The 13,160-nt window shown below is 40.0% G+C and overlaps 1 protein-coding gene across 4 annotated transcripts; it reads left to right on the top strand.

Moving 5' to 3' along the window:
- Positions 1 to 4,239: 4,239 nt before the first annotated feature.
- LOC105048180 (protein INCREASED PETAL GROWTH ANISOTROPY 1) lies at positions 4,240 to 13,095 on the top strand. 4 transcript variants are annotated; one of them, XM_019851576.3, is made up of 6 exons: positions 4,240 to 5,765; positions 6,120 to 6,251; positions 6,327 to 6,508; positions 6,609 to 6,732; positions 12,552 to 12,686; positions 12,780 to 13,094. In XM_019851576.3, exons 1-6 carry the CDS (start codon positions 4,578 to 4,580, stop codon positions 12,861 to 12,863), a joined length of 1,845 nt encoding a protein of 614 aa, XP_019707135.1. In that variant the 5' UTR covers positions 4,240 to 4,577; the 3' UTR covers positions 12,864 to 13,094. The 4 variants fall into 4 exon arrangements, with proteins under 4 accessions (XP_019707135.1, XP_019707134.1, XP_010925700.1 ...); XM_010927398.4 differs by having other exon boundaries at positions 4,243 to 5,765; positions 6,609 to 6,720; positions 12,780 to 13,079; XM_019851575.3 differs by having other exon boundaries at positions 6,120 to 6,508; positions 12,780 to 13,095.
- The last annotated feature ends 65 nt before the right edge of the window (positions 13,096 to 13,160 follow it).

Raw genomic sequence — 13,160 nt, 5'->3', positions numbered from 1 at the left:
GGGCGACGGGTAGAGCTTCGGACTCCTCCTACGGTCAGTCGGACACGTCGGGGGAGTCGGGCACGTCGGGAGAGTCGGGCATCGGACCCCGTGGTGTAGTCGGTCGGTAGGGCAGAAAGGGTCTGCCGACCGACGTACCTTCGGTCGGCCGGTCGGTCGGTCGGTCGACCGGTCAGTCGGTCGGTCGATCAGTTGGTTGGTCGGTATACCCCAACATATCTTTTGACACTTACTCATCTTTAACTCGGTTAAATATATTTGGACGGATGGTTTGAATAGTTTTAACTAATTTAAGAGAAATAAATGCCTAAATGGCAAACATTAACAGTTCCTGTTAAGCTTATACGGGTACTAAACGGGGCCTCAATATTTCTATTTGAATCATATTGTGTGACCAATAGTAGAAAACAAAGAATCATATGTTTAGATCATGTTTTTTATTATTATTATTATTATTTTAAAATATCTTTTACAATCTAAGGAGAGCAAAGGACTGCCAAGATTTGTAAGAGAAGAGGCATGTATTTGGGATTGTTGACCTATCCCAAACTTATAAAGGAATTAAAATACGTTGAGGGTATGTGCTTGAATATTTCTACCGCATATCCTGCGAGAATCGGCTCTATTGGCTTGCCCATCCTCAAATCTTCTAAGAGCCTTTCCATATCGCAGCCTAAATTCCAGCTTCGAGGCCTGCTAGTTTGTAGGAGATTAAAAAAGACTCACAAAGATCTTTGTTTTCTTCTTACAGAATTCGTGTCGGAAGGCCTCGCTTAAGATGAGTTATGCTTAAATGGGCTGTCTAATCCATGAATCTAGTAGAGAAGTTAGTCCAACATTGTTGGACTACCCAAACAAGCCTTCCACCATACTTAGTTTCTTGTCTTTCACGTAAATTTTACTTTCTCATCCATCTTTCAAACAAAACCTGGATGACGTCTTTCTGCTTATGTTCTTTGCTTATTCTCTATCTCAAACTCTCTCTCTCAAACACTCACATCTGGCTTGTTGCCAGTCCGTAGTTTTCAAACATTCAGAGTGATCCTAGAACAATCGCTATCATATGATTTATATGAAGTTTCTTTAATTTGACCCTACTCTGTTTAAGATATTGGTGGAATCACCACCAACCATTTCAAAGAAAATGACTTTATATTTACCCATGTCCTGCACTTGAGAAAAGAAGAATCATGCGGCGGTATAAAGAATCTACACCATTTGAAAGAGCAGTGCAGGGCTACAACCTAGCTTACTATACTTTTGCCTATCTAAGATCTACTATTCTCTTCTTCCTTCCTTCTTATGTACTGTAGAATTTAGTAAAGCGTTTTCCTGTAACTCCTAGGAGAAACTTACTTTATGGGCACATGCAATAGTATGACTTATGCTCATGTCAATGCAATCCACCAATGAGGGCATGAAATTCGCTTGGAATTGAAGTTTACCTATTTTAGTGGCAGTCCCCACCAAGTTTTTTCTAAAATTCTTGGTATGCAGTGGAAACAAAGTTTGAGGAAAGCCAGCACATGAAACTAGTACATCCATTTATCAAGAAAACATAGGGACCATGACAAAGGAATGTTTTCAATCTTTCCCCTCTTTCTTACGTCTATTTCGCATTCTGTGTGCTTGTTGATGCTAAATTTGGTTGTTGGAAGGTAGCTTGTAATGAAATATTAATAACATGCACTGTTAATGAGATCACTATGCCTTCAACATTCCAACATCTCGTGCAGCTAACCAAAGAGAGGAATTTGTCAATCCATACTGAAGCCCAACATATGTAGCCAAGATATATGTTGTCTTTTAGGCATATGAATTGGAATTTCCATTATGCGAATAGGGACGGGCTTCCGAAGAGGGACAGAGATTGTATTTTTGCCACGAAAGAAACACTCATTTTTCTTCAGATGAATCTACCGTTGGATCATGCAATAATCACTTTAAGATTTGTATAGATGAATGAATAATTTTTCTTTGACTTCGAAATCTTTCCACGCATGTATTTCGCTTTCCACCTATCCATTCCTCTCCCAAGAAGCTTAATTCCTCTCCACCTCCACGTTAAGAAGATCACGTAGTTGGTGTGAGTGCCGATATCATAATCCACTCTCCCCGCTTCCTTCTTTGAAAATCGACCCCCTTCATTAGTCCCTACTTCAGCTCACTCAAAGCAGCTACAGCCAGCCTTATTATTACTATCAGCATTTTCTTCACTCTTCCGCTCCAAGTAAAGTTCACACCGATGACTTCACCAAGATCACGAGTGCACTCGTGCTAAGGAGCGGTTTGATTCCTCTCGTTCTAAAGGAGACGGCAGCTGAACGCTGGAAGAATTATTTCTAAACTTCCCTCGGACTACCGTGGCTGAGCCACTACCGAACGGAAGACACAGTGGCCTTGGTCCCCGAGGTCACCTCCTCACCCTCCGTGTTTCCGTAGATGTTAAGATTCCCGTTTCTAGGAGAAGGGCCAGCTACTACAGAACAAAGTTCTCCGACTCCACATTGGTGATGCAGTAAATAAGGAAATTTTGATCTGGTGCAAGACTTTGCACATCAAAAACTTTGATCTGGGGATAGTGTGGTTAACTAAGAACATGAATGCCACGGTACGCTATAGGAATCTACAGCGAATTGGTGTCTGAGAGAGGACTGGCTCACTTAACAAGTTCAATAATACACCTCTAGGTTCGTTTTGGTCCACTCATTTGTGACTGCAATACGTGAGCAGTCCTTGATGACCAAACTGGACCCTCCGATTTAAACACGAATCAGAAAAAGGTTCCTTCACTGGGATGGTTTAGATGGCTACTCGACAGCGATTGGGATAAGGGGAAGGTCTTAGTCCACTAGGTCTAGTATAGGTGCCCAAATTGCTGGGGCCACCTAGTTCAGCATGAGGAATGGAGGGAAAGGATTAAAGGCATTGCGACCATCTATAGATCAGATCATGCGATAAAGAAATTATACACAAGCATGTTACAATGTTCTCCAAAGTATTAAAATTTTTAAATTATTCTCCATTTTTCTCTTAGTGAATGATTCTCCAATTATTCTTCAAACACAAATTTACCTAAATTTTGTGATTTATTCGTGATTTACTTGTAATAAATTAAGAAATACTATGCATCACAAACTAATGATATCATATATTATTGTTAGTCATGATTTTTTTTTTTCTATCACTTATTATTCTTGACCATTCAATAATTATTTTTAATGAATAAATTTATAAGAATTATAAAATTTTTATATGTTGCATGATTTTTTTTTTAAATTCTAATTTATTTTAATTGTTTCCAAGTCTTTGATAAATTTAATGTTTTTCTTGAATTTTAAATTATTATTTTTAGCTGAATTATACTTGAGTCCTAAACTTGTTAGGATGCATATAACTGCTAAAAACACTAAACATGAAATTGGCTAGTCCATTTGGATGAGATTGCATAATTAAATTGAAAGCTCGTCTATCTTTCTGGGTGGCAATTCAATTATTTAACTTATTTAATTTATTTTATCTCATTATAGGTTGAGCTAAATTATCTATTTAATAAAATTATCAAATTTGATCCAGTCTGATTTTTTTGGCAGAAGAATTTGGTCCAGTCTGATTGCTGTCCCAATCTGCCTTTCTGTTTTGTCACGACCTAATTGCTGAGTGCCTCTACAGTATCTTGGAGAACCTTTCACGGCTTCATGCGTACAAACACAACCCTTTTTTCTTGGGGGAAGAGAGTACTGTTGAGAAAAGTCCAAAATATGAGGTGACTAGTGTTTTAAATCTCTTCCCCAGTAGCTGTGTGATCCACTAACCCACCAAAATCAATACAACAAGAAATAAAAATATAATTTTATAAACAATATAATATGAACTTCAATGCCATATTTATTATCGGATTTGTCTCTTTTCTTTATACAATAAAAAATAAAAATATTATTCAATAAGCAATATAACACAAGCTTCAATGTTACATTTATTATCAGATTCATCTTTTTGTTTCTTTTCATTTTTATCTTACAATTAGCACCATATAGTTCAAACATACATAAATAGATCCAATTAAGTCCAGACCCTTCCAATAAAATAAATTACATGCGGTTTCAATATAATATTAAAGGCCCATAAATCGATTGGTCAGCCGGGCATTTCTCCATTCAATACAATGGCGACATGTCATGGCAGGATGTTTCGGTATCCGGACCAAAACAGCTGATCGGATTGCCACCGCATCGTCCAGCAATGCCTGCTGTTGCAGTGTTCCGGCGATATATATGTTTCCTTCCAGGGAGTCTCCCACCCCGCCTCGTTCTTTTTTGGGCTAACTTCCCCCCTCGTTTCAAAACTTTGGATCCCAGGACATAAAAGAAAGAAAGCAGACCGTTCCTCGACTTCTGTGTTCCCTCCCACTCTCTTCGTATCTCCACCACGACACAAAAAGACTCCGCCACCGATCTGTCTCTCCCTCGCTTTGATTGGAACATTAGAAAGCAAAGAAAAAGCCCACGCGACGCGAGCCGCCTCTATCGTTTGATTCAAATTGAACGGTTCAAAGGTAGTGTAAAGAGGAGAGGGCGATGGTGGCCGGAAAGGTCAAGGCAGCGATGGGGTTCCAGAAGAGCCCGGTGACCCCCAAGTCGGTGACGCCCCTGCGGTCCTCGTCCTCCCCGAGTTCCCAGAAGGCTCCGCCCTCCAACCACAAGGGCGGCGCCGCCGTCTTCGCCCGCTCCTTCGGCGTCTATTTCCCCCGCTCCTCCGCCCAGGTGCAGCCGCGGTTGCCGGACGTCGCGGAGCTCCTTCGCCTCGTGGAGGAGCTCCAGGAGAAGGAGTCCCGCCTCCGCACCCAGCTCCTCGAGCAGAAGATCCTCAAAGAGACCGTCGCCATCGTCCCATTCCTCGAGATGGAGATCTCCTCCAAGAACGACGAACTCGGCCGGCTCAATGAGAGGGCCGAGCGCTTGGAGGCGGAGAACGAGGCGCTACGACTCGACGTTGAGAGCTTGCGGTCCAAGATCGAGGACGAAGAGGAGGAAGGCCGGGGGAAGGAGGAGAGGATCAAAGAACTGAAGGCGGAGATCGAGGAGATGAAGAGGACTGTCTTGGAGCAGAGCTCCGGCGAGTCGAGGAGGCTCTCCGGCGGAACAACGGAGATCGACGAGTGCTCCTCGTCCCAGAGGTTCCAGGGGCTCATCGACGCCTCCGCGAGATCAAATCTTCTCAAGAACTTGAGAAAAGGCCCAAAATCCACCGACATTGCTTCAAATCATGAGGTTCAGAAGCCGGAGCTTAAGGATCCGAAGGCAGAGGAAGGGGAAACCGAAAGGGCCCGACAATCTCGCTGCGAGCGAGAAGAGATTTCAAAACCTCGAGCTCCAAGGGTTCCAAGACCACCTCCGATGCCTTCTATGTCCTCCAGCTCCACCTGCTTTTTGTCCTCATCGGAATCCTCGTCTACCTCTGAGACGACCGCTATTACAAGAGGCAAACCTCCCAACTTGGTGGGCTTGGCACCGATGCCGCCGCCGGCCCCGGGAGCCGGAGCGCGGCCTCCTCCTCCGCCTCCGCCGCCACCTCCTCCTGCGAAAGGGTCAAGATCGGCGGCGGCGTCCGTGAGGCGGGTGCCGGAGGTAGTGGAGTTCTACCACTCGCTAATGCGGAGGGACTCGAAGCGGGAGTCCGGAAGCGGAGTGCCGGACGCGCCCGCCGCCGCGAACGCGCGAAACATGATAGGCGAGATCGAGAACCGGTCTGCTTACCTCCTTGCCGTAAGTCCCGTCACCATCTCCCTTCCCTCCCCTCTCCGCCATCTCCTGCTCTCCGAAATCGCCACCGTTCTGCCTATCGTAGGGTCACCGTCACCGAATCTCCTGTGAATATCTTCTATCTAAATTACCAAATTGCCCTTTCATGACCTGGACATGGTCGTCGTCGAGTCATGGTCACAATTGGTTCGATCTGGTTCGCTCCTCTAGTCCCACAGTCCCCATATCCCTCCCCGCCTTGTTTGATCTTGAACCTCGTCTGGCGTACGTGTTACGCGTCGGCCGTCTCTCTATCGGCGTGCGTGTTGTTAGATAAGCTGCGGTTCTTTTGACTGCTTTCATATCACGCTGTTACAGATAAAGACGGACGTGGAGACGCAGGGGGATTTTATTAGGTTCCTCATAAAGGAGGTGGAGAACGCCGCGTTCGCCAACATCGAAGACGTGGTCGCCTTCGTCAAATGGCTCGACGAAGAGCTCTCTTTCCTGGTATTCTTTGTTACCGTCTTTGCAATGAAATGGGAAACGGGGTCCAGGTCAGTGACTGGGAAACGGCAATTCCAGGTGGACGAGAGGGCGGTGCTGAAGCACTTCGACTGGCCGGAGCAGAAGGCGGACGCGATGCGAGAAGCCGCGTTCGGCTACTGCGATCTAAAGAAGTTGGAGTCGGAGGCGTCGTCCTTCCGCGACGACCCCCGCCAGTCCTGCGCTTCTGCTCTCAAGAAGATGCAGGCCCTTTTGGAGAAGTATTTACCCCATCTTTTCTTTATCGATCTTGGAGCGATTCGATTTTTTTTTAAAAAAAATATAAATCCTCATCAAAATGTTCTTAATATTCTACAACAGGTTAGAGCAAGGGGTCTACAACCTCTCACGTGTCCGAGAAAGTGCGGCGACGAAATACAAGGGTTTTCAGATCCCCTGGGGATGGATGCTTGAAACTGGATTCGTCAGTCAGGTACTTTACCAGGTCGCCCTTTCCTGTTATCAAATTTTACTTCCAGACCAGCACTTTGCATTACATATAGTTAATAAATTAAGTTAATAATGACCTGAATGAAGAAAGGGGGAATGCGGGGGCAACTAGATGACAAATGATAGTGTTATAGAAAAAGAAAGACAAAGGACAAACTGAGATCTGGGTAATGGGCCTGTGGTTCTCGATGCACGTGAGCATGCGTTCACGTGAATGTGTGAGGTGGACGCGTAGCGTCTTTTCCCAACTTTGTTCTTCTCCCATCTGGCGGTATGTAGGGCACGGGACAGAAATTATGCGATCATGGAAGTTCTGATCTAGATAGCTGGAAAATAAGAGGCTTGGCTTTGTCAAACCTGAGGCTTTTTTTATAATTCATAGCTATTTTTTTCTGGGATCCATTTTGATCCCACTTATCCGCATTGATGTCCTGAAGCAGACGCTATAATTGACATCATTGTTATTGAATAAATCACTTGACATCCCCTGGGCTCCGCTAGGACGTGAACAAATTAACATCTGGATAAATTAGCTTCCGATTATGACAGGTAATAAAATGGATGTTATGGATCTTAGACTTTATTACTCGCATAAGGTGATCAGAAATTAAGAGGTAAGAGAAGAAATGTGGAAACGTGCAGGTGCACCCTTTTTTGTGTTACAAGGGGGTGAGCCTCTCAATGTGTTCGATTCCTTGTCAATACTTTATCCTTCTGAAAATTAAGTTAATTTATTTTTCTCAGACCATCATTTTGTTTGTATGTGATCACGTCTGACAAGCAGCAAAGTAGAAGACAAAGATTCAAACGAGCTCATGGATTTCATGCAAGTTAGATACAATCTCATTATTGCATCAATTTATTAACTAAGTGACCCTAAAAATGTAAAATTTAGAGGGAAGCAGATGAACCCAAGGATTCTAAAGGGTTCATAGATTTGGTATATTTTGAAAACGAAAATAATGCTGCAAAGCCTTGATCAATGTTCATTGCAAATCTCTGAGAAGAATATATTTTTTATTAACCAAATACGAAGAGAATGTGGTATGTGTTACATTGGTTGATGTGATTTATATAGAATTTGAGGATTGATCACCAATTTCCTTTGGGTGTGGAAACGTGCAAATGAAGATGGTTGTGATTTTGGATGTTGACAACGGATAGCATATAAAGAAGATAACCCTCTTTCAGAGAAAGTGAAAATGGTGTGTTCATGATCTGAATAAGTTACGATTAGAGGAGTAAGCGCTTGTTTTGTAGTTAAATAAGTAGCAACTAATTAAAATAGATGATAAAGGATCCACGCTCTCAGGGGACTTATTATTAGAGCTACTGAGGGAATGTGCAAGATACATGAAAGTCTCCTCCTTTATGTAGCATGAGGTGTATGTCCCTCTGAAATGGCCTTGTTGTTGCATACGCTGCTTGTTATATAAATAAATGTAGAATGATTTCCCCACCACCTTGTGCTCCTCAATTTCAGGATCATGTAGAAATGTTTATGTTATGCTATCATCTTATGCTAGATGATGTTAACATATTAACTTCCCTAAATCAGGAGTCTTTTTCCACTATATTGTCATCTATGCCAAATGTATGAGTTACTGAAGATCCTAAAATTGTGACCAGCAGAGTCAGATGAGGCATTGATGATGAGCAAATGTTTTTGAAGTGCTAAGAGTTGGACTGCAATGAAAATTGACTAGAAGGACTTTTAGATTGAAACAATAGCAATTCCAAGTTCAGGATTGTTAAGAGTGCTAATCCACCAATAGTAATGTATTTGATAAATTCTAAAGGATCCTTTAGAAAATGAATTCTTAATTATAATGTTTCTGATCTTTGTTGAGGATGAACCATGGAAAATACGACTGCCGAGAACATGTCTGGTTACATGATATTTTGAAACAAAGAACTTTTGAGATAATTAATAATAGAGAGCTAAGTATTCATAAAGACGGAGCTAAAATCACATGATGATTTGAAAATAGTTTAAAGATTCTCAAGGATTTAGCTATAAGCTGTTTTTGTGACCGTTGACCTGTCATTTTTTTTAAAGATTCATCATGCCATTTCAACTTGAGTCTTTTATAAAGAAACTAATATAATTATAAGGCCCTCTTCAACAAACATGAGGACATTGAGTTGATTGTCATCGATAAAAAAAGGATGGACTAGCATAAATATGAGAAGGCAAGCCAAGGATTCACTACACTGGACAACAAATAATCAATAACCAACAAGGAAGGTTCTGCTCATGCACAGAAAAAGCCAAAGATGTATTAGTGGTCATTGGTTTTGTAGCGCATATCCTGTTATTAGTTATTACTTCAGATTTTTTTCATTATCAGGATACAGTGCTTTGATTGCCATGAGAGTTTCTGTTTTAATTTTGACTCTGCTGGAATTACCACTATTAGTCAGATTGGGTCAAGGTGTCCCTTTATATTTGGGTATCATTCAAAGAGCCAATACAGGGTTTGGTATAGATAATGACATCCTGTGAGAGAATGAAGAGGTTTCATAGCTTAGATTAAACAAGTAGAGAATGGAAGAGGAGGTGGTCTCTAGGATTGATTCTTTCAATATGAGAGGTTCAAGAGAGAATTAGAGGCAGAGATGAATAGGAGAAAGGTGTTTCCTTGAAGCTGAGAATCAACTAGAGTCAAACAGGAGGGAAGTGTTTCCTCAAATTCTTAATATGCACCCATAAAGGTGGTTCTTTTAAGTTATGCCTTTGGCACAATCAGAACTGTTGTAGGAGAGTCTATGGAAGAAGGGAATGTATAAGGGTTTATTGGTAGGGCTGAAACTTGAAGGTGCTGCAATTTCTGGTTGAGACCTGAATTTTCAATGAAACAGAACTAGCAAGATCACATTTCTGAAGAAAATAGGAAATAGATGACTGCTATCTAAACTAGGCTTTAGGGTTCTAGGGTCTAAATTGAGTTGTTCGGGGTATACACAATTGAATAACCAAAATCAAGTGTTTGCCGGAATTTCTAAGAAAGATCTGATTTTCTTTTGGTAATACTCAGACCTATAAGAAGAGCTACTGAAATGAAAAACCAAGAAGACTGAAAAGTAAGCAAAGCATAAATAGATGTAATGAAACAAGGAAGAACTAAAAGTAAAGATAGATTATCATTAAAAGAACAAAAATCAATAAGAATAAAAAGTAAGGAAAGCAGAAATAGATGTGAAAGAAACAAGGAAGAACTAAAAGTAAACATGGATAATCACTAAAAAAATAAAGGCGAAGATAAAGGATGAATCCGGAACGTAAGTTTGAAGGAAAATAAAGAAATCAGAATCATATGTAAAAGAATATGAAAATATGAAAAACATGGAAGATCTAAACAATAATAGTGAAAGAAGAAAGGTAAATACTGGACTCACTAGTGACATAGGATTCATACCGAGTTTGAAGATCTTGCACCTTCTTTGTGAAAGCACACCACGTGTTAAAAGAAAAAAAAAATCAGAATTTCATTCTTTTTCATTCATATGTTGCATAAAAAACCTGATTAGGTAACTTAATTCTCATATTTAAAGTAAAAGAAAACCCCAGGAGTTTTTTGACTTTCCTAAAATATCTCTCATATTATGTGGTTACTATTCACGGTTACCATAGCATGAACAGTGTTATATGAACAATACCGCTACAGTAACTTGCTCATAGGCTATTCATGTAAACTTATAGATCTTTTTACCTAAGCCTTGATTTTAAATGATCTATTATAATCTTTTTAAACAAACAGACAAAAAATTTCAAAAGATTGACAACTAAAATTAAGTCTAATAAAAAATCCCTAAGTCATGCTGCTTTCCAATCTTGGGTCTCATCAGGATGTCTCAATCAATTGTTTAGGCTATTTTCTTAAATTCCTACTGGTGTCGGGAGATGATATTTGGGAATTTTCTTCCTAGAAAAGGGCTTCATGAAGATTTCTAATACACTCATGTCATATTGACTTGTGCTTTGTCGCCAGGAAGGTAGCTTATGCATAATGGGGAATAACTATAACTTGTAATCAGGAAATATGTATGCAAATTTGTTAGTTAAAAAGGCCTAGTATTGGTTACAGTGAAGAGTGATTAATGGAGATGCTAGATAAGGTGATCTTAGAAGCAAATAATAATTCAAAAGTATAAAAGAAGTGGTTGCTGAGCGTAGTTACTTGCATCTCTTCACAACTTAAAGTTGTTTTGAATGGCATGATGCAAGTTGTCAACCATGAGACTTACACTTTAAGATTTTTAAAACTTGCAACATCCAATATCGGTTTTTATTTGGTTCGGCCATAATCAAATAGCGAGCCCTTCATATCTTGTCTAATAGGCAAACAAATTTGGCTCGAAAATCCATGTTAAACATGATTTGTGGACCACTATTAAATAATCCTCATGCCATTCTGAACTATTTACTAGTTTTTAGCTTGAATCTTCTATATATGTAGTGTTCCACCCGTTTTAGGTCTCTGGGGTTTTGTTCCACGTCAGTACTTCATCTGCAGATATCTTCTATGATCATCAAAAGTAGAAATATTTACTTACAAAGAGCCGTTGGCAGACAGAAGAATTTAGCAGTTTGCGGACAAAATTGTGAAATTTCTGGTGAACAGGAAGAAAATAATTTAGTAAACAAATCAATAAGGAATTTGTTTGCTCAATGCCATGCAAAATTGAACACACAATTCTTCACAAAATGCTGAACAGGGCAATGGTTTTCATATTGTTTTTTCCTTTCTTTTCTTAACTTGCCCATCTGCAAGCCCTTTCTTGAATTTCTCTAACGACCAATGAGACATATTTACTGACAACTACTCACTTAAGGGGCCTCATACATTCTTTTCAGTTCACTAAAGTTAGAAGGCTTTAATCAGCTGGAGAGCTGCTAAGGTCCCACAAATCTGGGATACATTCAATATTTGTTTGACCTGTTCTATTTCTCCTTTTTGTAGGATGAAGCGGACTATTATACATTCTTGTACATGTACACTTTCATTTCTATGTGCAAGATCACTAAGCTCTGATGTAGACATATCTAGGTAATTTTTTTGTTGAAAAGGATAGGATATAAATCACAGAAGATGTTTATAGTACAAAATTTATCTTGCAAAATCATATCATCCACTTTTCTATGTATAATTTAAGCTATATTTATCTTCTGAAGGTTTGGAACACATATAATTGCTTCATTAAAGGTCATCCTATTGATGTAGCAATTATTATTTGAGTGCAATAATTTTTAACATAATATCTAACTTGTATTGTTGAAATCAAGATACTTCATTATTATTTTGTTAAATTATATTGTGATAATAGGCACTAAAGGTTCCCTCATCAGTTTCATCAGAACATGTGACCTTCCAGGTCAGCTAGAACCTTAAACATAAGTGAAATTCAACAAACCAAGACATTCGAACATTGGCTAGAACTCTGATTGATTTGGGTGCACTTGAATTTGAAATAAATACCTTTTCTTCTTTCCATTGATAAAAAGTATATGCATCTTCAATGAAATATCAGCCAAAATGTTTGGTTTCAAAATAAAGAAGTCAAAATCAATGGTTAATGAGAAATGGTATGTTCTCCAAAAATCTGCTCAAGGTAGAAATTTCTCTTAATTTTTCATAAGGTTTTCAGGCACGGTATAGAGCCATCTCTTGTGAAAATTTCAAGTGGAATAAAAGGTTATCCTATGTTTAGCACATCTGAGCACGCTGTAAAATTAACAGCTTAACTACAATAATAAAACTATGATACAGAGTGAAATGGATCCTAACATCTGACATGGGATTCATCATGCAGATCAAGCTAGCTTCAGTGAAATTGGCAATGAAATACATGAAAAGAGTCTCTTCTGAGCTTGAGGCCATAGCAGGCGGTCCTGAAGAAGAGGAGCTCATGCTCCAGGGTGTTAGATTTGCCTTCAGAGTGCACCAGGTATTTGGACGCATTTGGAAAATCTCCTGAGAAATGGTCATCATACTTTCAATTTTAACCATTTCTAATCAAAGCTCTCTTGGTTATTTCCAGTTTGCAGGAGGTTTTGATGTCGAAACAATGCGTGCATTCCAGGAGCTAAAAGATAAAGCTGGTTCCCTCCGTTACCAGTGCTAAAGCCAAATCCCAGGCCAAAACCATCAGCGGAAGCGTGCAGCTCGGCATCTTGTCAGACTGGCAAGCAGTTTTTTTTTGTAAAGTTGGCCATATTGTGCTAATTGCTAGAGCCATTTTATTTATACGTTCATCGCCATTCTATTTACGTCATTATAAGACACCAAACTTACACGAGGAGGAAAGCTGAAAAGTTCAAACAAACTGTTGCTTAGTGCATTTGTATTTATTTGTTCACTCTTTCCTTCGCTGTCTTCCCATAACCAGTTCCTTGGGTGATTGGGCTGCTGTGATTACGGT

The sequence above is a fragment of the Elaeis guineensis genome, chromosome 7, assembly GCF_000442705.2.
Source record: "Elaeis guineensis isolate ETL-2024a chromosome 7, EG11, whole genome shotgun sequence".
Classification (NCBI taxonomy): Eukaryota; Viridiplantae; Streptophyta; class Magnoliopsida; order Arecales; family Arecaceae; genus Elaeis; species Elaeis guineensis.
Note: the sequence above shows the minus strand (reverse complement) of the source record. Positions and strands in the feature narration are given on the sequence as shown.

Coding starts and splice junctions, on each gene's coding strand:
- LOC105048180 (XM_019851575.3), top strand. CDS start 4,578: ATGGTGGCCGGAAAGGTCAAGGCAGCGATGGGGTTCCAGAAGAGCCCG. Junction 6,509..6,608: donor ATGCAGGCCCTTTTGGAGAA/GTATTTACCCCA, acceptor ATTCTACAACAG/GTTAGAGCAAGGGGTCTACA. Junction 12,687..12,779: donor TTGCCTTCAGAGTGCACCAG/GTATTTGGACGC, acceptor GGTTATTTCCAG/TTTGCAGGAGGTTTTGATGT.